Source organism: Talpa europaea (assembly GCF_964194135.1).
Source record: "Talpa europaea genome assembly, chromosome: 15".
NCBI classification, from domain to species: domain Eukaryota; kingdom Metazoa; phylum Chordata; class Mammalia; order Eulipotyphla; family Talpidae; genus Talpa; species Talpa europaea.
The window spans coordinates 26,239,853-26,264,822 of NC_140083.1; the positions used below are offsets into that span (position 1 = coordinate 26,239,853).

General features: G+C 35.5%; 1 protein-coding gene across 4 annotated transcripts in view; it reads left to right on the top strand.

The window, feature by feature from the left end:
• Window positions 1-6,258: 6,258 nt before the first annotated feature.
• PPFIA2 (PTPRF interacting protein alpha 2) overlaps window positions 6,259-24,970 on the top strand; it is a gene marked incomplete at both ends in the record, with an annotated part of 353,793 nt that continues 335,081 nt past the window's right edge. For all 4 annotated transcript variants that reach the window (XM_084254528.1, XM_084254531.1, XM_084254532.1 and 1 more), the window contains one exon: window positions 6,259-6,507. In XM_084254528.1, the coding sequence (XP_084110654.1) occupies window positions 6,259-6,507 (249 nt within the window). The remainder of the gene's footprint in view (window positions 6,508-24,970) is intronic.

Consider the following 24,970-nt stretch of genomic DNA (forward strand, 5'->3'; position numbering starts at 1 on the left):
GCTGCAGTTGACATCTAAGGAATCATCATATTATTTGTATACTTAATTATTATATAATTGGGTTATGAAGCAGAGTTTTAATAACAGTTTTGGAAAGAAGGGGTAAATACATTCTACCGTGAGGTCACTAATTGAATTAAATGTTACCCTAAGAATAAAAATTCACTTCTTGAATATTGTACTTAATTTCATAGAGCTGGTATTTGAATACTATTTCTATAGTAAGCTTTGGATTCATGCAAAAGTGAGACATATCACTTGCATTTCTTGCACAATAGTCTGAAGATCCTTGCACTAACCCCGAAATGACACAGTTTAACCCTTCTTCCAATTCCCTTCTGCACATTCTATTTCCTTTTCACTAAAACTAGGCTATGTTAATTTCCTTCATTGAAACATTTTCTTTTTGCTCATAGTTTTAGCCTTCAACTTCCTCTCTATGCCCTGATGGTTCTGTATGAACGGATAGCAGACTAGGAAAGAAAGAATAGGTAAAGGGATGTGCAGGTATAGGGACACTGAATGCTCTCAAGAGACCAGACTTTGCTCAACCCTAGATTACTGGGGCAGGGAGTACTTAACATGCAACCCCCATCTCCAAAGAAATGAATGGAAGAGAGCTGGGGAGGTAATGAGAAGTGACAGGCGCTGCCACACCCTAAATTGACTCAGGTTCCTACCACCCTGATTTCCGTGCCCCTGTCCAGGGAGAAGGAAACTGCTAAAAGAAATAGCAAGCACGGAAGGCCAAAGAGCCAGTGGTGCCAAAGCCCATTCCCCTCCCCGGCGTCATGGACCAACACACGCTTCCCTGTAAATATCATTGTGTGGGAGAATCACGGAGAGGGGAAGTGCACCCCCTTCCCACAACTGCTATCCCCAGCTATTGCCTTCGCCCCTGGCAGTAGCTCAAGCCTCAGCAGCCCAGGAGAGGCTTCGGGGGAGTCGTGTGTATCCACGAGCGCGTGTGCGTGAGGAGGAGAGCAAAGACGTGATTACTTCAGAATTTATTTAAGGGCCGGTGGAAACCACTGCAGCAGCTTCCAGGGGAAGCCCTTGTTCCAGAGGAAGAGAAGGTGGAGGCTGCCAAGGAGGAGGTGGAGTTGGGGCGTTGGGGAGGGAGGGTGGGGAAAGACGGGGGAGGTGGAGCAGCAGCAGCAGCAAGTGAGGCAAGTGAGGAGAAAAGATGCTGTAGCATCCACGCCGGCTCCCAGCAGGTTGGTTCTTCCTGCCGACTGCGGCAAGCAAAGAGGCTTGCAAAAAGGCTGGGTGGAGAAATTGGGGTGTGTGTGTGGGGGGTGCTGATTGCTTGCCTATCCAGAGAATAAGCGCCTTTTAAAAGTGAAACGAGACACCCTAGTGTGGAAGTGGGCTGCGGGCCAGGAGGGGACCGAGCCTGATTCTAGCATCCCAGGGGACTTGCTTCCCCTTCGCTTTCCAACTCCCAGTCCTTGCCATAAACTCAGGAGAGGTGCCGGGTGGGAGAATGGGTGGAGAACTCCCCTTTCCAGATACTTCTCATGCCTTTCCCCAAAGCTCACGTTTGGAGGGACACCCCCCTGGATGGCCCGGACGCGAATAGGGAGCAGCGCCGCTGGGTTAAGTTTCTGCAAGTCCAACCCGGCCGGCCAGTGCCCGGCTGCGCGCCCCGGGTCTCCAGCTGCACGCGTGGAGCTGCGGCTGCTCGGGCAAAGGGCTGCTGCTGCTTTAAGAGCCTCCACCCCCCTCTTCTCGCTTTGACAATGGTCTGAACCGAGCTCTGCTTCCCAAAGCAAAATTTGTAATATGCCATTTTTCCGATGGACGCTTCTCCTCTTGGCTGCTGATGGAACCGCGGGAAGATGCCGAGTTGCTGCCAAGCCACCGAGCCGGGGCACGTTCCGGGAGGGCGCTGGGGCCAGCGAGAGTCTAAGCTGCCTTTCTCCTCCCGTTGCTAGGGAGATGGTCCAGGAGTGCCGGGTGTGAGCCGCCCCTCTCGTCTAGCCGGAGACTGCGGTTGTCATTGATCCATTGAAGAAGCAGGACCCGAAATTACAAACATTAGGTACAGAGACTGTATTTGAGTTACACGGTTTCCCTTCCGCTTTATTTATTTATTTTATTATTATTATTTTTTTTTTTTTGGCCCTCCTTTCCTGGCCCCACCCCGCCCCCAGGGAAGATGAGATGCAAATTCCCCCTTGCCAATTACTGTTCTGTACCTTTCGATTTCCACCCCCATCCGCTTCCTTCTCCTATTTCCTACCTCCTCCCTACTTGGCGCTCTCCTGTTGGGCTGGATGAAGAATTTCAGTATGGAAATTATGAAGTCAACTTCTGGGTGGTGGGGGGTGTGGCTGAGAAAGAACTGTCCAGCTGTGTGGGGTGAGCTGGCTTTTGGTCAGCTGTACATGCACTGAAGAAAGTGCAAAATGCTTCCATGAGAGGTGATGATAATATTTCCTGAGGACAGGGGATTTCAAAGAGTTAACTAGTAGGAGGAATATTCGTGTAATGTAATCAGACAATGGCTAGGAATTCCCTCACCGAATTACTCCTAGTAGGTAACCGAGATGAAGCTGGATTGTTTCTTATGACTAAATATTGCCAGAAGAAACTAACTACAGAGAAGATTTCATCTTTGCCTCTTGTACAGTCTAAATCCAGTTATCTGTTTGAGTAAAGTGATTCATGATAGCAAAAAAAAAAAAAATCCTGTTGTAGCACTGAGCAGGTGCTGTTGGAATGGTTATATTGCAAGGAACACATTGGATCTTGAAACCTGGGGGGGGGGGGGTCATGTCTCCAGGAGTGGGCATTCAAAACTTTTATTTTGAAACCAGAGAGATTTAGAAGACAGTCAAGGTTATGTGCTAAGAATAAAGGAATTGGTTTTCCTTGTATAAAATTCTTGAAGCTATATTTAAGCACTGTGATAATTAAACCAAACAGGTTAATTTTTTTTTCCTTCACAACAAAATAAACAGTCTCTAGGTCTTGAAACTTTCAGTAATTTGATGTGCAAAGCATCAACACCTAGAAAAGGAAAATGTAATTAATAAATCCAGCTGACTTTAGGGAGAGAATGATGAAAAGGCAAATATCAAAGCAAGCTGTTAGTAAGCCCTTCCTGTTTCTTCAGGAATTATGTGATGTCATGCCATTTTTATTATTGAAAATGGTAAAAAAAAAAAAGTTAAGTGTTATATGTGGATGATACACTAGGGATTGAATGTCATAGCCTTCTAAGCTGTGCAAGTTCCTTCAGATGTTATACATTTGATAAGAGACTATTTAACTCTTACATTGAATAAAGATTTTAATTGCTTTTAATGACTAAAATGTGCATTTAATAAAAAAGTAGTACTGTATTTTAAGGAATAGACAATATTTATTTTGTAATTTATTTTTGACAGAATTTGAGTTTTATTGCAAGAAACTAAGCTAGCTCATGAAAGTGGCCTTATTTTTTGCAGACAAATTTTTTCTTGCAATTTTGATGAGGAGACTTTAGATTTACTCAATTGTGTTGACTGAAGAGAGCAACATGGAGTCATTTGATTTTTCAAGTAACTTTTATATAGTTTGATTTTTTTAAATTCTATTTAGAGAATGCAGAGTACCCATTAAAATTAAAACCATTAGGCAAAGAAGCAGAATGAATCATGAAAGTAAAATGTTCTTTCTGCATAGATGAATGCTGGTCACTTTATTTAATAGAAATAAATATTTGAATTTGCAATAGTTCTTTGTGATTTTTGCTGTGTGATCATAGTCAGATATCTCTTGGAGTCTGACAGTGGGCTCATTTGTTAAAACACAGATTATTATCCCTTTTCAAAACTGAAGTTTTGAGAGGTGAAGTGACTTGCCCTGGTTCACATGCCTCAGGAGTAAAATTGAATCAAGGTCTTTTGAGTGTAACTTTAATAGACTTTCTGGGGCCCTAAGCTGCTTCTCATCATAGCATCTATACATTGACTAAATTAAAGACCAACTTTTATACTGATTTAAGAGCCTAAAGTTTGTGAATGTGTAATATCCCATGGTGACCACAAGTCTTTGTTAGAATTAGGGTAGCATATTCAGGAGAAAATTATATCCAAGTTAATCACTGCAGTAATGTTTGTTCTCAGAATTTAAAATTGTTATGCGTAATTCAGACTAGAGATGAATTAATGGCTTTATTTTGAGAAGGATATGATTTAAAATACAGTCTTAAGAATATTTAGGTACCCTAAAATTTAAACCTCACAAGTGTATTGGCACAAATCGTCACAGTGTTACCATTTCTTCACCAGTCTTTTGTTTTAATCTTAAATGTCAAAAATAAACACATGGACTCCTAGTAATCATCTCTCAGAATAATACAAATGTTCAGAATGTGGATTTCATGCATGATAGACAAATTAATTGTTTTAAATATTCTAATATATTGGAACATTGTATTTTATTCCAACTCCCTTTCAGTTAATGTAAAGAAAATTTGTAGCAGTTAGAAAAGAGTCTCCTTGTTCTGTCTTTTTGTATTATTGAAGAGAAATTCAAATTTGAGAAAAATATGAAAAACATAATTTCATTTATTAAGAGGTCAGTAATAGTAGCACACGTATGAGTATGAATGTGTTGCTGTGTGTGTGTTAAATATGTATATAAGTATGACATATATGTATACACACACACTCACTTTGCTCTGTAAGATAAGTAAGAAATTGTACAATTCAAGTTCTTACCTTCTGATAGCTCAGTGTTTTGAATGACCAGTAGTAACTCAAAGCATTATCTTGAATTGTCCTACAACTTACCACTCCCCCCTTTGTGTTTTTATATAGGCGATGAGTCACAATATAGTTTCATTTATATTTTAAAAGTTTCCCCTACTTTTCAGTGGGCCCTGACCAAATCATCACAGAAAATTGAATTTCTCTCCTTAGTAACTCAATTTATATGAAGAATCACATTAAAAGTAATTAACTATTGAGCTGTTAAGTCTTGACATTTTATTTGAAAATATCACCAGAAATATTTCCCCCAAGGACAGGAATATGTAAGTAGAAAAATGAATTGACCTTGCATTACAAAACCAAAGAATGCTCCAGGATCAACAGCCAAACCAGCCTTTCTCCACATCAGCCTTCTGCAAAACCAAGCCCTTTAATTAATAGCTCCTGGCCCCAGTACAAAAGCTGAAATTGAGATGGGCTTGATTTTTTTTTTTAAGATAAGGTAGAGGATAAAAGAGAATGAGATAATTTCTGATTTTTAAATGCCACACAATAAGTCAATGAGCTATCTAAAGGCCGGTGCTGTATATTTTAAGTCAAATTAATAAATGATTAAAAAATATTCTGAGCAGTTCATTTATTTCATCACTGGGAGCTTGTGATTAGCAGCAGCTGAGATGTGAAGTTACTACATTAGCTAATGTAATTTATGGCATCTGTTTTGTGGAATATTTAAAAGAGTTTGAGTTTATATTGTTTAGATGGAAACCAGACAATGCAGCTCAGAGCAAACAAAGGAATATTAAGTGTAATTAGTACTGTAATACCCTAAAAAAATTGTGCACCTTAATCTATTTCATAAAACTTACGTTTAATTCAGTCAGCATTACTTATTTACTCTGTGTAAACTCTGTAGGAATTCAGGAAGAAGCATATGAAAGAAATTAAAAAAAAGGGAGTTATAATGTCAAGAAACTTTAAGTTGGTGGATGCTAAAAAATATCTGTTGATAAAGAGTAAATTGATTATTATGTAAAATGAGTAATTATTTGTAGGCTTTCTAAATGAAAGTGAACACTAATTCACACAATTGTCATTCAAAATCATTTACTTTCAATCCTTTAAGTGCTACACACTATTGCTATTAACAATATAACATAAATGTAAGATGAAGGTACTAGCTCTAAAGGATTTGCAAACATGCAGGGAAGAAAGGTGATGAATTAATATGTTTAATAATATGTTACTATAAATTGATTAAATGGGATAAATCATGAATTAAAAAAAACACTAAAAAGTAGATGAAACCAAGCTTTCATTTTTAGGTAATAGATAAGTGGATTTTCATGAAAAGTGAAAGCATGTGGAGTGCAGGAAGTCAATGAGTCATATTTCATTGAGGTCAAAATATGTAGCTGGGTTGGAGTTGGAGCAGTGAGTTTGTAAAAAGAGGCAATTAGGCTAATGAGTTGTAAAGGGGTTGTTGAGTTGAGGTTCAAGTGACATGATAGGAAATTACTTCTTTACTAAGACTCCCCTTTATTTTCTTTAAGCAATGATGTGTGAAGTGATGCCCACGATTAATGAGGACACCCCAATGAGCCAAAGGGGGTCCCAAAGCAGTGGCTCGGACTCAGACTCCCATTTTGAGCAGCTGATGGTGAATATGCTAGATGAAAGGGATCGTCTTCTAGACACCCTTCGGGAGACCCAAGAAAGTCTCTCACTAGCTCAGCAAAGACTCCAGGATGTCATCTATGACAGAGATTCACTCCAGAGACAGCTCAATTCAGCGCTGCCACAGGTAAGCTTACTGAGAGCATTTGTCCCCTGTATTGTCATTGAAAATGTGTTAAGATTTAAATAAAATTTGCTTTAGTCTCATTCTTATAATTACTTTTCCTTTTAGCAAATGATATGAGTATTTTGGTAAGGAAAAATTTAATAGTTCATTAATTCACACAAAACCTTGCTTCAGACAAAATTTTGCTATGATTATAGAGGATGTGAGGTATAAGTTCCAGACTGGTTCTTCTTCTGAAGATGTTCTCTGTAGTTTTGGTGAAGGTAGGAGATTATCTATTGTTCAGATTTTAATCCCTAGAATGTGGGAATAGTTTTTTCACTTTTTTAAACATTGTTGTGACACTTAGTTATATATATTTTCCATTTTCTGTTCTGTTGGCTGTCTATGTTTATTATTTGTTTTTCTTTAAAAATACCTTACACCTGCTTAGGAATTCTTGGAGTTACTTGATATATTACTATCTCTTTTTGTTTCAAAAACATTTCAACCTGTTTCTTTTTTAAAAATGTTTGGGAATTGCAAAAAAGGCAAAGCTTCTGCATTATTCTCATAAACTCAAATTTGTTTGGTTATTTTTCAATGTATTTGTGTCAAGCATATTATTTTATAGAAAAACAATAGAACATTTAAAGAATTGACCACTTATTTATATAAACTTAATGAGTCAGTTTTCTTATTTAAGGACAATATAATTGTGTTTGTTTTATGTATAAAATAGAATATTAATGAGATTTTTAATAATAAACCTCAGTACATGTATTTTTCTTTTAATACAAATTTTATTGGTCCTTTGTTTTAAAGACAATCTAGCAAATGTTAAAAAGACTTTACATCTCTCACAACCTTACGTCTTATAGCAAGTGTCTTTCCATAGATATTGAAAAATGAACAAATTTTAAAAAATTATAAGCCCAACTATGCTATTAAGTTGCAGTGTGATGTTGAGATATTTATGACTCTCGGGATGAAAAGGATCACCTAGAACCCTTTGTCATGGCCCACTGATAATCTCATAACTGTGTGTGGATTACCACTGTCTTGTTTTGTTCATTTTCAGTCCATTTGTCTTGTGTGATGATGCAATAATGTTTCAAATAATACCTGCCTGTTGATACATTTGTTTCTTTAATCACACTGAATGCCTTGATTCATTTCAAAAAAGAGGTACTATATCTTCACCTAGTACTAAGCTAGACATTTCAGTCTTTGCAATTATTCTTCATAACTTGATTTCTAGAATTGTGGCCTCTAGTTATTTGTGTTGATTAATGCTATTAAATTATGGTTCTGGGACCAATTACACTATTTCACTTTATACACAAATGAATACCCAAATCACACTATACTAACTTCAGTGACAAGCTTAGAATGGGGGCAATCATTTCTCTTTTTGCATAGAATGATCCCCTAAAGAAGCCTTGGATTATATTATATTCCTGGGTAAGGTCACCATTCTTTCAGTGTTTCCTCAGATAACTGTCAACTGAAGTTTATACCTGAATTGCATAAATGCTGTGTGTGTCTCCACCCCCCCCCAAATACTCTTCCAGGAAGTTGACTCTTTGATGCTTAGTATTGACGTACTGTGCAATTATCAACTTCATACATTTATCTTTTACTTTTTTTAGTAAACTTGATGCTATCAATTTGGAACCTAATCCTATCAAAGTGATTCTAAGAATCACTTGGATTTAAAATTTTTTTCTCTATGTGTAGAAAAAGTAAATAAATATTTCCTAAGGATGTAATGTTATAAAAATAAAGTACTAGAACAAGATATTTTTGGGAGGAAAAGGAGGCAACTGAAAATATTTTCATATATAAACATTATGTAGATAAATTACTTCTTAATGAAATAAGAATGAAAATATTTTAATTCTAGTTGTTCAGTTTTTTTGAGTACCTAGATCATAATGTTACATAAAATTTTAAGTTTGGAATTTTAATTCCCCTGATGTACATTTTTTTTCAGCCCCCTTGGGGCCATTTGTATTTTACAGTTCAGATTTTTCCTAATAGTCTGTGTATGTAATGTATATTATGAAACACTACTCCTGATGGATTCTGGGCAGCATCACATAATTAGATGCTTTCATGTTTCTAAAGAGAATTTTATGAATGTTCCTAGCGAATGGAAAAAATAAAGACTCTTAAGTGTCTTCTGTTAGTAGAGGTCTGACTTTATTACCAATCGCATTTGTTACATACTTACATATAAGACATCCGTTTTCAGAGTATATAGTTTTTTGATTTCTAGATTAGGGATTATGAGCCTGTCCATTTAGATAGATGTAGTTCCAATCACTTCCACAAATAATTTGACTAATTTTTTCAAAATTATTTTGTTTTGCTATTAAAAATATGCAATGCTCATAGCAACCCATGTCCTTGAAGATAGTAATGGTTCTGTCATTTTTTTAAAAGCAGAACTAATCTATAACTTGAAGAATATAAATCATTTGCAAGTAATTGAGAAATGTTCTTCCTCAGTTGGTAGCTTTGATTCTCTTTGACTATTTTGTAAGCAATATAACTGCACTGTTTGGTGCATTGCATTTGACATTTAGTTGGAAGGAGAAAATGACGACCATAAGTGTGAGTTTTGAGGCAGAAATAAAGCATGCAAAATTGAAAACTATAACAATAGCATGAAAATGAAAATTATTTAGAAAACATGAGCTAGAATTTAAAGCACAGTCAAATTTTATGACATATTGTGTTCTAAATTGTCTGTGTAATTGTATCAGGTGTCGGTGATTTGATGCTTTGCTTTAGTCACTTTTTCCCCTATTTTCTCTTTATGAGCAAATGCAACGATGATTTAACAATCCTAATCATATAAAGAATTTTGTAGCAGTAGTGTATGGCTTTTCATTATGTTATTGGTATAACTATGTTTAAAGTGTATATGTAATTCCACATTACTCAAGATCGCCAACCTGATGTTTCTAAGCTACTTACACAGTTTTCTACCCTTCTAATATACAGATTTATTTTAATGCTCCACAAAACATTTGGGTTCATACTTGGTTACCCTCTGCCTTTAGCCCCTACTCAAATCTGGTCTAACACCTAACTTAGACACTTAAAAATTCTTAGAGACAATGCTTTCTCCTTCATCTAAGAATTCATTCTTCATTGGGCCATACTATTTTTAATCTATTATGTAATTCTCAAATATCTTTATTCTTTTTTGCTCTTTGACATCTGGCCCTAATCTTTGTTTTATCTCCTAACATTTCCACCTTTGTAAATATGTCACATGGTATGCTGGAATAATACTGTATTCCTTGCCATGCCCTGACAAATTTCATGCCATTCCAGTCTTTTTCCTTCAAGCATATTCATCTCCATACTGACAATGTTCTTCCTCAATGTCTTTGTCTCACTCTTATCCCAGAGAAGACTTTGTCTCTTCTAAGGAGCCTTCTATGAACTCCGAGATACATTTCCTCTATATTCCTTCTCCTTATCATTTATCATTGTTATTAAATTGTTTATGGACCTGTTTCCAAACCTGAAATGTATGTTGAGAACAGGAGCATAACTTAATCACCTATAACTTTCTGGGCCAGCAGAGTACCAGGCCCATAGTGAGGGCTTTTAAGTAAAAACAGAAATAAATGCCTATGTGTTTTGATGTAGAAAAGAAAAAAACTTGAAATAGGAAGATCTGGTTTTCATATCATACATTATCAGCCCGAATCACAAAAGTTACTAATGCTAATACTTCATAGGGTAGTTTGTGATGATTAAATAACATAGTAAAAATGAATGAATTTATAAAGATTAGCTATAGAAATGCTTCCATTTGTTTTATCCAGAATGCCAAATGATAAAATACATATATGTACTAGTTTATATTATAAAGATATATATATATAGGTTTACCTTATAAACCTATATATATATATAATATCAATAAGCATTAGAACAATTTCCAGGGATATTGACAAAATAAATAATCTTTGACATTTTGGAAATGGCAAATATTTATCAAATCCTAATACACTTATTAAGAACATCTAAAAGAGAGCCAAGTGTAAATTTTCATTGCAAAAGGTCATTTACAAAAGTTTAAGTTTCTCCTCTGAACCTGATTTAGCATATATTAATGTTCTTATGTGTATTTTTAAGTAGCTACATATGTTTGTAAAGGGGATAGGAAAAAAGGAACATTTATAGCTCCCAAGAACATAGGGAATAGAGTTATTTGGAGAAAAAATTATAAATGGACCTAAATTAAAATAGTACCAGGAGATTATAGAAATAATGAAAGTATTTGAACTCTAATATTGACTTGTGATTAGCTACAGAAAGTGTCATGTGAAAAGTGGTATTAGAGAGGTATTTTTTAAAAAATATGGGAAAGAACACAAGGGTATTCCATGTGGGACAGCAGAGCTGTGCATATAAGACCTTGCTCAAGGACGCAGGACAGAGAATGAACTCTTGTCTGTGCTATCCTTTCCAGTGTAGGCTCAAGGTTCCTAACATATAGAAATAAGACAGATATAGACCCCTCGTTTAAAAAAAAATCTAAATAGGAATTAAATAAGAATAACTAACAGATTTGTTTGTTGAAAGGTTGTACTGTAGAAATGAAGTTTTGTATAGTGCAGTTGAAATGTCTGTTCATGTGTGTGGTGGAAAGTAAGGGTAGGTGTTTGATATAAGATAGGATAATTAGCATTTTTAGTGAGATTGTGACAGTATAAAGAAATAATGAAGGGATATGATTCTCCCATTTTGATTTAGGATGGATTATACAATAACCAGGTATTTGTTATCTATTGTCAAAATAATGCAACAAAAAACCTTAGTGATATGTGAAATTATGAATTGATGGAATTCTGCTGATCTTGCTTGGTTGATCTTGGATAGTTTACTTACACTACCACTTAACTGAAGACTGATTCAGTCAGCCATATGTTAACTGTCTACTGTCTAATCTAAGATGAACTTAGTGCGGCCAATTTGGACCCCTCAGTTCTATGCATGTTGTCTAATATTGCAAAAGGCAAGCCCTGACCCTGGAAGATTCTGATGGTCATAAGAGCAAAGCAGAAACAAGTAAATGTTTTTTGTTTGCTTTAATAATATCTGACCAAGCCAGATACAGAGTGGAAAGCAATACAAAATTAAATGACAAAATTTCAGAAAGAGACAAAGAACAGTGACCATTAGTGTAACTGAGCTACCATAAATATAAGCTGAAGCAGTCAGTTAGGTCATTATTGTGTCAGGAAGAGCTTATTGTTGTAATAGTTCAAGTGAGGTGTGGGGATTTGAAATAGGATTATGAACTTTGAAACTTGAGAAAATTTCTATTGTAATTGAAAAGACAATGGAATTATAAAAAAACTTGAGAAAGGACAGACACTAGTGTTAAACTGAAGCGCTAAGAACCAAGTTAGAAGGAGAAAGACAAATGGTGGATGGTATCGCTTATATATGGAATATAGCAAAACAAAATAAAAGGGTCAGACAAAACCAAGCCAATAACAAACCTGAAAAATCTGTGGAATTCAGGCTACAAGATGCAGAGGGATAGGAAAGAAAATAAAGTTGGAAGGGAGCACAAAGCATTATGGTGGAGAACTGTGGGTATCATGGAGGTGGGTGTGGTGTGGTGACATGCAGCTGAGGAGGTGCAGTGCTGTGCCTCTGAGTCACATACAGTGTAAACCAATGTTACCTCAATTGAAAAAAAATGTACAGAGGAAAAGTATTTTGGATTTGGGTCAGGAGATTTGAATTGTTTCTTCTTCGTATGTATTAGTAGAGAGACCATAGCTAATAACTAGACTTCTCTGAAACTTCCTTTACTAGAAGGAAACAGTGACCTCTGTCTTAGGAGTGGTTGAAAGGAGCTATTTATATTCTTCAAAAACTATGAATATTATAAAATGTCAGGTGTTTTTCATTAATTGGGACATACTTTTAAACACTCTAAAGAGGGACTGAATTAAAGAGGCTGCTTGTGGAGAAGGAGCAAATGTTTAAATGAAACATGCAGAGACTGATGGAAGTCACTTTTATTCTAGATACAGATCACCTAAGTATCTTTTCGGCTTGCTACTTACAAGCTCAATAATCCTGGTCAAAGTAGTTAATTCAAGTAATCATAGAGTCTGCTTCATAGGATCGTTATGAGAAAGAAATGAGCTGGAACATGTTAAATGATCAATTCAGTACCTCTCAGATAGTACATGCTCAATAAATGTTAAATGCAGTTATTGATGCTGTTATCATTACTGTAGATATTATCATCATTATCCTTAGCCAACCTTAACTGTCCCGTTTTATCGGGCAGTGATGAACACTAGAACAAATTGAAAGCACTAAAAACCCTTACTCTCTGCAATCTTTATCAAATTTTGGAAGTCCATTGATTTTCCCTTTTTCAAAAAAGAATTCTTAACAACACTCTTTAAATGGTTTTTCCAAATTCTCCACTTCCACAATGAACTGTCTTGATTAAGTCAAGCAATAGCCCTTCCTATCATTCTGAGCAGAAAACATCCAAATTGAACTCCTTCCTTTCCATTGAAATGTAGTATCACTATTCTAATTGTTTTATCCCTGTTCCTATCCAAGAGAAAGATGTTGTATCTTCTGCTACCTGTTATTACATTTTCTTAATTTTTTTTTTCTTTCTTCCAGTTACTTATTTCTTCCCTGTCCAAATGAAATGGTATTCACTTGCAAACTTTATCATTAATCTCTGTCTCTTTTCTATTTTAAAATCTTATAATCAGACTTCTATTATCATCATTCTCTTAAAAACATACCCTCATATACCATCAGTGGATATGTATTTTGTAAATCTAGTCATCTTATTCATTCTTCATGGCCCCTGGCATCTCTGTGACAAGCTGTGACATGATCTCATCCTGAAAATTCCATATCGTTAGTTCTTCACATTTTTTCTAGGCTACTAGGCAAGTTGTCATTCAATACTCATTCCTTTCCACATAGCCCCCCACACTTATCCATCCATATTCATCTTTATTTACATAGGTTCTCCAATTTTAAGCATTGACTTTCCTATTTCATACTGACATTCCATCTAAGTCCTTGGACCTTCTCCTCATCTATTTCAATTATCTTTTTTCTCTATCTCTAGTATCCTTGATTGCTCTCTCTCTCTCTCATCTGGGTTTTGTGTGTGTGTGTGTGTGTGTTTGTGTGTGAGAAATGCAAAAGTGTTCCTTAAAAGTAAAATGACACATACAATATCAACAAAAAAGTTCCCTTTCCTCTGTGCCTTCACTCAGTTACCAATCTATCTTCCTTTTACTTTTCTTGTAAGCTTATTTCCCAGCTTGTCTGATCTCACTGCCTCATTTTCTCTACCTTCTGTTTACTTCTTGAGTAACTGGATCTGTTTTCCCCTAATTCCTGCTCAAAATGATGTCCTTGACGAATGTCATAGTATATTTGTTGTTTTAAAATTCATTACAAAATTTGACAATGTCTCAAAACACCCCCCTCCCACAAACACCCCACACAGATGCTCTCTTAATTTTTCTGATACACACCTTTTTGGTCCTTAATTAAAAAAAATTTCCTCCCAATATTTTTCTGTGGTCAACTGCTCAGTTAGTAGCTGTTCAAATATTAAATATAAAGATGAAAAATAGTAATAAGTATATTACTATATTAATAATATAATAGCTAACATTTCTGAATACTCCCACTTTGTCAGGCAATGTTTTATTGAAGCATCCAGTTATTAAAAATTTTTTTTTTAAGATTTGTCTATTTATTTATACAAGCACTGGGTACAGTCAGAAGTGCGGGAGGGTGAGAGAATTCACCAGAGCCAGAGCGGGGAACAGAACAGGCAGACTGATGAAAGGCACTGCTGAGGGGAGCAGTGGGAGCAGCAGGAGAGGTCTATCGCGCCATGTGGGACCCTCGCCGGCGGCCATGGATCTAACCGGAGCTGCAGAAGCTGCGGGCAGCTTCGCAGCCCAGCGCTCAACTGCTGCGCCACATGGCAGGCCCTAAAATTTTCTTTTTGAAGGGAAACTAAACAGGTAATGTACAAAGCTTCATTTGTAGGAGGTGCTAATATATAGTCCAACTGTTAAGGGCAGCCTTAAACTCTATCATATGATGTTACTATGGTTAAAGTGGTAAAGCTAGAAGAGAAAATTGTTTTAGAGAGCTGTTGGTTTGTTGTGTAAAATCTTCTACTCCATGCATGAGGGATGGAGAGATTCTTATTCAACTTAGACAAGTGAGAGGAGCTATAAGGAAAAACGTTGGAAAAGCTTGACATGTCTTTTCCAGAGGCCAAAGTTTACACTCTGAAGTCTAAAAACTGAATCTATGGCTGGACATGACCCTATCTCTGGTGGATTAAAGAGATGCTTATCAGGCAAGGTGCAAGTCTCCTCTGTTGAGACAGAAATTGGTGATTTTTAAAAAAAAAAAACTCCCTGAAAACGTGAGCTTACCTATGGTTATCTTAGGTAAACACATGAGTAGACTGTTAGAAGCCCAAGTTCCTAAAAGGTGTCCAATTGGAGAACTGATTCCAGAGAAGAGACTCAGAGCAAGTCAAATAAAATGAGGGGAGATCAGAGAGAGAGAGAGTTCAGAGAAAGAAAGGCTCCTCTGAAAAAGTCACAAATGCATCGGGGAACAGAAAGTTACATATTTGCCACTCATCCTTACCATGCATGAAAACCAGGTCAGTCACATACCACTGTGATATTTCTCCTCAATTTCCCCTTCCTGGCTCTGATTCTGGAGCAGTCAGACACTGTTCTTAAGAGTGGAAGCTGTTAAAGTGAGATCATCATGCCCCATCCTCCAAGGCCAATTTCCACACTTGAAACAAGCCTGAGCTGAGCACATGGGTATTGGAGGGGAAGCTTCAGGTTGGATAGAAGCTGAGGGCTTTGTTTAACATGTAGTCCTAGAACCATGGAATCATCAGAGATTTTAGTAATGAAACAGAAGTACAAATAGTTGTCTTCTTGTCAAGAGCACAAAAGCTAAGTTACCTCTCTGAAATTTCATTTGAGATTCATTACTTCACCTGAGGGAATCAGAGGCAATACAATCCTGTAGATTTTTGAGTCAAGCTCATTCATTTACCTGGTTAGATATCTTATCTCAATTAATCCTCAAAACATTCCAATCATTATAATAATAATAGTAATAATTATTATTCCAATTTTATAGATAATAGCAAGCAAGGTTAAGTAACTTGTGCAATACCACACACTTGGTGATTGATATTCACTAGGATCCTGTATGACTTACCAGGATTCCTATGATTTGCCTCCATTTTACTCTTATCTGTTTCCTTCATCTCAAATGTTTTCACCCAGTTTTAAAGAATTTTTCAACATTCCTAGAAACCTTTAGAAGACATAAGTCACAAAAAGCATTTCTCAAGATGACCCCTAAATCTAATAGGCAAACAACTTACTATAAATGAATGAATGAAACAATTACTAGACATAGAATACAATTATTCAAAATTTCTAATTCTGCAACTTATGAATTACCCTTTTTATTAACTGAACATACTTTACAATCTACTAAGTCCTTATAATCAAGAGAGTATGCTTTGCATGGAAATATGTTTAACTGGGATGAATTATAGTACCTGAGTTTCAATATTAGTTTTGATAAACCCCAAGACACTGGAAAACCACTGAACTTCTAGGTTTATGCTTATTTACATAAAAAAGAAAAAAATTCTAGTTACCTCTAATATGTCCTATGCTTTGCTAATTTCAGATCATTATAAAGGGCATATACCTTGTTTCTCTAGTTTAATCATGACTCTGTAAGAAGAGGTTGTTATTTTTCCAACAAATATTTAAGGGCCTTTTCTGTGTCATGGTCCATGCTTGCAGAAGAGTGTCGCTGATCTGAGTTTTATCTTAAGATTTTTGCCAATTATGGCTCCTAGTAATGTACTGTGGCAATAACAAGGCAATGCTTAATTCACTGAATATCACATTTACTTGTAAATTCTTTGAAACTGACCATTATTTCTAATTTTTTCATTACCTTTCATCCTCTGCTGTGAGGAACTATCCATGTTTCTGGAAATCTTTGTTTCTTCCTTGCTTTCAAGATTTGATCCTTTCTTGTTATTTTGGCAAAACATTTCCTCCTTTTTTTCCGACATCATCAGTGGTTCTGTCTGTAGTGGATTATAACCAACAGCAATAAATTTTGTTTCTTCCACCTTAAAAAATAGATCTAATAAAACTCCCATTCTGCTGAACTCCCATTCCATTTATCTTTCTCTTCATAGAAAAGTTTTGCAAAAATTGCCTGTACTTGTTCTTTCTAATTTCTCTCTCCCCATTTTCTCTTGAATCTACTCCACTTAGGCATTTATACTACCACATTCCTCTGAACTGCAGTTGGAAACATTATCTGTGATCTCCATATTGCTAAATGCAACAGCCAATTCTCAGTCTCTGGTCCTGCTTATCAGCAGCTTTATTATTTTTTTTAAAGATTTATTTTATTTATGCATGCAAGAGCTGGGTTACAGGCCAGAGGTGTGTGTGTGTGTGGGGGGGGTGGTCGTGAGAGGATTCACCAGAGACAGAGAAGGAAACAGAACAGGCAGATTGACAGAAGTACACTGCTGAGGGGAGCAGCGGGTGTGTCAGGAGAGTTCTGCTGCGCCATGTTGGTTGCTCCCTGGCCGGCCAGCTGTGGGGATGGAACTTATGCTGCAGAGGCTGTGGATTGCTTCATAGTGCAGTGCTTAACCCCTTGCGCCACCAGGGAGGCCCAGCTTTATTTTTTTTTAAGATTTATTTTATTTATTTAGGCATACAAGAGCTGGGGTGCAGGCCAGAGGTGCAGGTGGGTGAGAAGATTCACCAGAGACAGAGTGGGGAACAGAACAGGCAGATTGACTGAAATACACTGCTGAGGGGAGCAGCAGGTGAGACAGGAGAGGTCTGCTGTGCCATATGAGTAGCTTTGAGTATTTTACAAATCAGTGCATGGAAGATCATAATGTAAATAACTTGTTTTGAAGGTATCAATAAAGGATATTAAACCATATTCTTTTGACTCAATTTCCATTTGCTATTCTCTTCCTATGCCCACTTCTATGATAATCTGTTTCAATTAATATGTGTAATATTTGATTCAAACTTTGTTACCTATTTTAATGAGAGTTTTCAATGTAAATACATGCTTTGGTGACTTAGATCATTCATTAACTAAGTTTAAAAAGAGCAGTTATTAATTTGAAAGTTTTTCATAATAAAGATCTTACCTAATGATCTGTTTCTAAGGTGAAGGAGATAAATCAGTTCCTAATATTAAATTTATTTTCATATATATGAAACATAGTCAACATGCTAGAAACATTATTTAACAATATTTATAAAAAATGTCTTTTAAAAAATTCTACCAGCCAGTTGTCTGATCTGTCAATCCAGTATGTATAAAATAGTCTGGAAGTTGAAATGACTGATGTTTTTTGAGTTAGAAGAACCATTGATTAGTATCTCTTTAGTCAAAAATCATTTAACTTCTGAAATTAAATTGTTTTAGAAATATTGTTAGGTAAATTTAATTTTTCTTTTAAATATACAGCTTCATTTTTATAGTAACAAAGCTGAAGTTCTACACTGGTATAATCACAAGTCTTAATAGCCCCACAATGATTATAACTTTTCTGTTTATCCTAGCGGTTCTATTAATTGTGGCATATCTTAAGAAAATGTTATTACTTGCATTCAGCTGTATCATTTCTAAATCTTCATGACCAATTGAAACTTTCATGTGACAGTCTACTTTTATTCCTAGATAGGCATTTTCATGTAAGTTCTTTGATTTTGAAAGTATTACAGAGAATTTCTTTTCTGTTGAAGTTTGCATTATATACCTCTATATTTTTACTGTCAAAGTGTCTGTGTCTCTACATGTATTTCCCACAAATTGCCAATAGTTTCCTGGATTTTATTTTTAAGCCATCTAAGTCTTTTTCTTTTGATTATTTGTTATCTTTATATTTACTGTAATTACCTGTATTCTTGCACTTTAATCTACTATCTTCCTAAGGGCTTTCTGTTTTCCCCATTTTGTATTCCTTTTATAATTTATTATGCTTCCTTTTGAGTTAATTGATTATGTTTTTTATATATTTCAATTTTCACCTCTGTTACATAGAGAGTTATACTCTCTTTTGCTGTTATTTTACTAGTTAACATATAAATTGCAATGTGAATCCTTAGCATACCAAAGTGAAATTTTAACGTGTTCTTTTTTTGCCTCATATTCCCATGTGTGTGATGCAAAAGATAATGTTATTGTAGTTTTACACAGATACTATTTAGATTTAGTCACACATTATAATTTGTGTTACTATTCTTTCTTAAAATAATTTGAACTCATTTTTCTTCTACCTGAAGAATAACGTTCAGTATTTCCTTACTGTAGGTTTTCACCCAAGTGATTTTGTAAGCTTAAGACTTTCTGAAAATGTTTTTATTTTTGAAGGATATTTTATTGAACATAGCACATCAGATTAGTGCTTATTTTCTTTTGGCAAACTCCACATATCATTTTTTTTTCTGATCTTCATGTTGCTATTGAGAAGAGAGCTCTCCATTTCTGTGATGTCTCTCTGAGGGTATATTGTCCTTTTTTTTTCTCCTTGACTTTTTTTTTAAAGATTTATTTGTTTATGCATACAAGACCTGGGGTACAGGGCCTTTTTTTCCTTGACTTTTTAAAAAAGATTTATTTATTTATGCATACAAGACCTGGGGTACAGGGCAGAGGTGTAGGGGTGGGTGGTGAGAGGATTCTACAGAGACAGAGTGGGGAGCAGAACAGGCAGATTGACTGAAATACACTGCTGAGGGGAGCAGCCAGCAAGACAGGAGAGGTCTGCTGCACCATGTGGGTTGCTCCCTGGCTGGCCTGGGATAGAACTTTTGCTGCAGAGGCTGCGGATAGCTTCACAGTGCTGTGCTTAACCCTTTGTGCCACCACGAAGGCCCATTTTCCTTGACTGTTTTACAGAACATTTCAAAAGAAGTATTATGATATATTTTAAATATATAGAGAGATGTTTCATGTAACTTAGTATTAGCCTTTTATTAATTTGGAAAACAATTATTTAAAAAAACTTTTTTTTGTAGAAATCTGTAGAATTAAGACTACCAGGGAGAGGGGTGGAGAGCAAAGTGTGGAGGGGATGCAGTGGACTGTGGTGGAGGAGTAGGTGTGCCTTGCTGGTGAGTGTGGTGTTTTGACATACATCTGAAGAAGTGTGTTCTTATATCTCTGAATCACACACAGTGTTATAAACCAATATCACTTCAATAAAATTTAAATAATAAAATAAAATATTGCACCTATCATATTCTGTTTTTCCTCTCAGTCTGGAATTTCACTTCCCAAATGTTTATTTTTCTCATTTTGTCTTCTATGCATCTTCCATACTCCTTTTTCTCCCTGTGATTCACTAGGAATTTTTTTGTACCTAGCTCATTGTTCACTAACTCTGCTGTATCTGCTTTACTGATGAATTCATTTTATTTAGTGCTTTGCTTTGATAATTGTCTTTTTCAAATCTACAATTTACATTTGTTTTGGCTGCTTTTTAATTTTCAAACTTAAGTGAAAGCTTAGAATCTTGTCTTCTATACCATGAATATTGTAAGCGTACTTGTTTCAAGTCTTTTAGATGAATTCAATACCTGAAACGCCTATGGTTTGTTTCTGTTGTTTTCCATAAATATTTTTGATTGTGTGGCAATTATTTTATTAGTAAAATTTTCGGTAGAAGTCAATTTAGTTCTAGTACTGTATTATCATTTTTCCAGAGGAACCATTTATTTATTTTGGCCAGATGGCTGAGAAGGAAATCTCCAGTCACCTCTACCCAAATAGTTCCTGGGAAAATCTTTCATCTAGGGATTACTACTTTTAAAATATAGTCTTTCAGAGCCTCAACTCAGAATGAAGAGTAGACATCAGGGCTTTATCTTATTAGGACTTGACTTTGATTTTTATCTCTCTAGCCCTATGAAGCTGCCAATTATGCTGAGCCAGCCTCGCTAGAGCTAGGGGAAAAGCAGCTCTAAATAGCTGAGACCTAACTTTCGCTGGCCACAGACTCTCAATTTTTCACTATCTTTGTTTTTGTCTTAGATCATAAAATAACAAAAAAAAATTAAAAATGATGAAGATTCTCTCTGTCAACAGAGCTGATCTAAATTGCACACAGTCTGCCCTTACTGGCAGCAGAAGTTCATGAGCTTTAATGAGGACAGTAAGTGTAATTAATCAAAAAGACACATTAAAGCAATTTTCTTTAAGTAAGCATGCCTATTTCTGTGAACAAAAATAAGCAATTATCTTTCTTAATTCATTTTTTGATATACCTCTAGTCTTGCTTTATATTCCTGCTAGTATTGTGGATATCAGTAACTGTTTCAAAAGTGATGGAAAATAATTTCCTTTCCTCTAGCATTTCCTCCTTTAAATACATCCTCCTCACAGCTGCAAAATTACCTATTTTAAAATGCAGATCTGACTATGCGAGTCCCTTTCTTAGAATGCGTCTGTGTCCACAAAATGAAAAAAAAGGCAAAATAAAAAGATACTAAAACCAATAAATTATTTTAGCAATGACTCAGGATAAAAGATGAATATAGACAAATTTACTGTATTTCTATACAATAATGAAATGAAATTAAGAAAACAAACCCATTCATAATAGCATTAAAATAATGAATTAGGGCCTCCCTGTTGCGCTGGTCGTTGAACGCAGCGCTGTGAAGCTGTCCGCAACCTCTGCAGTACTAGTTTGATCCCCGTAGGCCACGGAGATGCCCACATGGCATGGCAGACCTCTCCTGTCTCACCTGCTGCTCCCCTCAGCAGTATATTTTGGTCATTCTGCCTGTTTTGTTCTGCGCTCTGTCTCTGGTGAATCCTCTCACCCTCACGCACATCTGTCCTGTACCCCGGTTCTTGTATAAATAAAAAATAAATCTTTAAAAAAATAATGAATTAAAAACAAATACAACAAAATACCTGCAAGCTTGCACACTAAAAACTATGATGCTACTAAGGAAAATTAAGAAGTTGGGGCATATAATTAGGGAGACATTGCTCAAATGTTGCAAACTTTTAGTTATTAGAGAAGTGATATCCAGGGCTCTAATGTACAGTGTAGTGACTGTACTTAATACTGTATTAAAACACTTAAAAGTTGCTAGGAGAGTAGATCTTAAATATTCTTACCACTAGAAAGAAATCGTAGTTATTTGAGGTGATGAAAGTGTTAACTGTACTTTAGAAATAATTTTATAATATATACATGTATCAAATGATCAATTTGTACACCTTAAAGTTTTGCAAAGTTATATGCTAAGTATAGCTCAACAAAACTGCAAAAAAAATAGGATATTGAAACTTTTTTAAAAATGGGCAACAATTTGAAGAAATGTTTCACCAGTGATGATAAATAGATCTCAATAAGCATGTTTTAAATACACTCAGCACCTTTACTCATTAGGAATTCTAAATTAAAACAATTAAGATTACACCTCATACCAAAAGAATGTTTATAATAAAAAAAAAGACAGCCCATACCGAGTGTTAATGATGTTCTAAAAAGGCTAGAATTTTCATAAATTGCTAATTGGCATGTAATATGGTACAATCGCCTTCAAAAACATTTTGGCAGTTTCTTAATATAGTAAAACATAAATTCCATTCTTAGAAAGCTACTCAAAAGAAATGAAAACATATGTCCACATAAGGCCTCTCTACAACTGTTCATAGCAGCATTATACATAATATCAAAGCACAAATGTCCCTCAACTGGGAAGTGGATAAATAAAATACTGCATATCCATGCAATGAAATGCCAGCAAACTACTGACACTGTAGCATAAATGAAACTGAAATCAACATGGTAAGTGAAAGAAGCCAGTCATAAGGTTTGCATATTGTATGATTTCACGTGCATGGAATATCTAGATAAGGCAGTGGTTTACTGACAGAAATTAAAAGTTGCTTAGAATTAGAAATGGGAATATGAAGTGACAGAAATAAGCACTAAAGGTACTTTTGGGGGGGTGATGAAAACATTTTAAAATTGTATTGTGGTGACACTTGTACAACTTTATCAATTTCTTCAAATCGTGGCATTCTGTAATTAAAGCAGGTTCATCTTATGGTATTTAAATTATTACTCAAGTGTTAAAAAAATACCTTTCTTCATCTGAAGCAGTTTTCACAAACAACTGAAAATAAGGATCACAGTGCTTGTTGACAATGATAATAGCTGTAGAATTAAGTTCATGTTTTTTTTTTTTTTTAAGAGGCATGTATTATTTATTTATTTGCTTTTGTTTTTGTTTGTTTATACAAGCACTGGGTACAGTCAGAAGCGCGGGAGGGTGAGAGAATTCACCAGAGCCAGAGCGGGGAGCAGAGCAGGCAGAAGGACCAAAGTACACTGCTGAGGGGAGCAGCGGGCGGCAGGAGAGGTCTGCGTGCCATGTGGGACCCTCCTCTGGTGGGCAGGGAGCAGCCGGGGCTAGAACCGGCGCCAGAGAGGCCGCAGGCAGCCTCGCAGCCCAGCGCTCAACCGCTGCGCCACCTGGGAGGCCCTAAGTACATATTTTTAACAATCACTTCAAATAATTCATATCAATTTGAAAAATACTAATCTGGAAAGTCTTTTACTATGTCTTTAAAGTGTGGTCTCTAATCTCTCTCTCCCTCCCTTGTTCTCAGTCTGTCTCGTAACTGAAAAACAAGTGTAAAGTTCTTAGGATCATAGTCATGCTCAATGCAATTTCCCATTTCTCCCCAGTTGCAATGTGATCTCTCAGAACATAGATATTTTATCGTATATGCCCATATCTCCCACAACTACTAATGCAGCACTGAGCCTGGCTTTATCTACAGTTAACCAATTTTGTAGATGTTTGAAGAGGTTCACCTGGGGTTAAAAAGATAATCAAACTGTGAGCTCCACAGGCACAGCAAGACCTATCATTTTCACCACAGTATTCACAGATGTGGACTCTGTATGCACCCTCAAACAGGAAACAGTAGCAACATGCAACTGTGGCTTTATCTTGATATGTGTCGATCATCTTCAAGCAGGCAGGCATGCATCCCTACCTTCCATGATGTTACATATTTTCAAGAGATACAGATCCCTGATCAGAAGATTATTGCAAAATACGCATGTAATGGAAAGACAGTGTCTAGAGTTCCGGAACACAAAAAAATGGGCGTTGAGGTTCTGCTGGGGTTCATTTTACTGTTCTGGGTTTGTAAAAATGAAAAAGAGAAAAAAAAAATTGAAAAATGTCTCCTTCAAGGAATGCTTAGCTTATTTGAGGAGACTGATGACTAAACCAATGTTTGTAGATGATAGGTGATGGAAGTATGACAATGATGGACGTGTACTGGTAATGAAGAAGAGCAAAGAGCTCAGAGTAGTGGAATGGGGAAAGAGAAAGAGCAGTTGTTTAGCATGTATTATATTTCCAAATACTACTTTAGTTGCCTCCTTCAAATATATTTATGACTATTTTATTTTTATTTTACGACTTTTATTTTTACGACTCCTGAAGTAATTCTACTTTATCTATGGTAGATAAAACCTCAGAAAATTACATATCTTATGCTCATATGACTAGTATCAAAAGCAAGATTTAAATATATTTTTATTTTATTATATTTTGTGTTGTTTTGTGTTATTTATTCTGTGTTATTTATTTTGTGTTATTTATTTTGTGTTATTTATTCTGGTAAGGACCCTTATTATGCTGAGATTTACCAGATTTACCCTGTAAAAAATTCTTATGTGCACAGTACAGTGTTATTAACTGTAAGTACAATGCTGTACAGCAAATCTACAAAACTTACTCATCTTGCATAAATGAGATTTTATACCCTTGCTTCTTTAAAATGTAATCTGTCTTAAATTACTTAAGGTTTTAGAGTCAAAAATAGTTAGGTAATGTAATGCAGTATTAGCCATTTCATTGTTGCTAGTTGTTTTCATTTCTGAAAGAATTTAACCTGAAACTCTATCAAAGAAAAAGAAAGATTCCTAAGAATGACTACTCACTGTAGAAGTGTAATTTTATATATTTCACTATCATAAACTTAAACATAACATATACAATCCTACTATGTAGAGATCACACAGAGATTTCTGTATTAATTTATAAATATTGTTGGAAATTGTTATACAGTATTTTTACTCCAAGATAAATTATAGTTGCATTCAGGATTGCAATTAAGTGTTCAGCAACTCTTTAAATGCCAGTTGTATTTAATGCATTTGTGTTATTCCTGTATACACTTTTTTTTTTAATGTTTTTACTTTTGGTTTCATCCCTTGGCAAACTTTCTAAGAAAGGTGTTTAAGCAAACTTTCTAAGAAAGGTGTTTGAAGTATGGTATA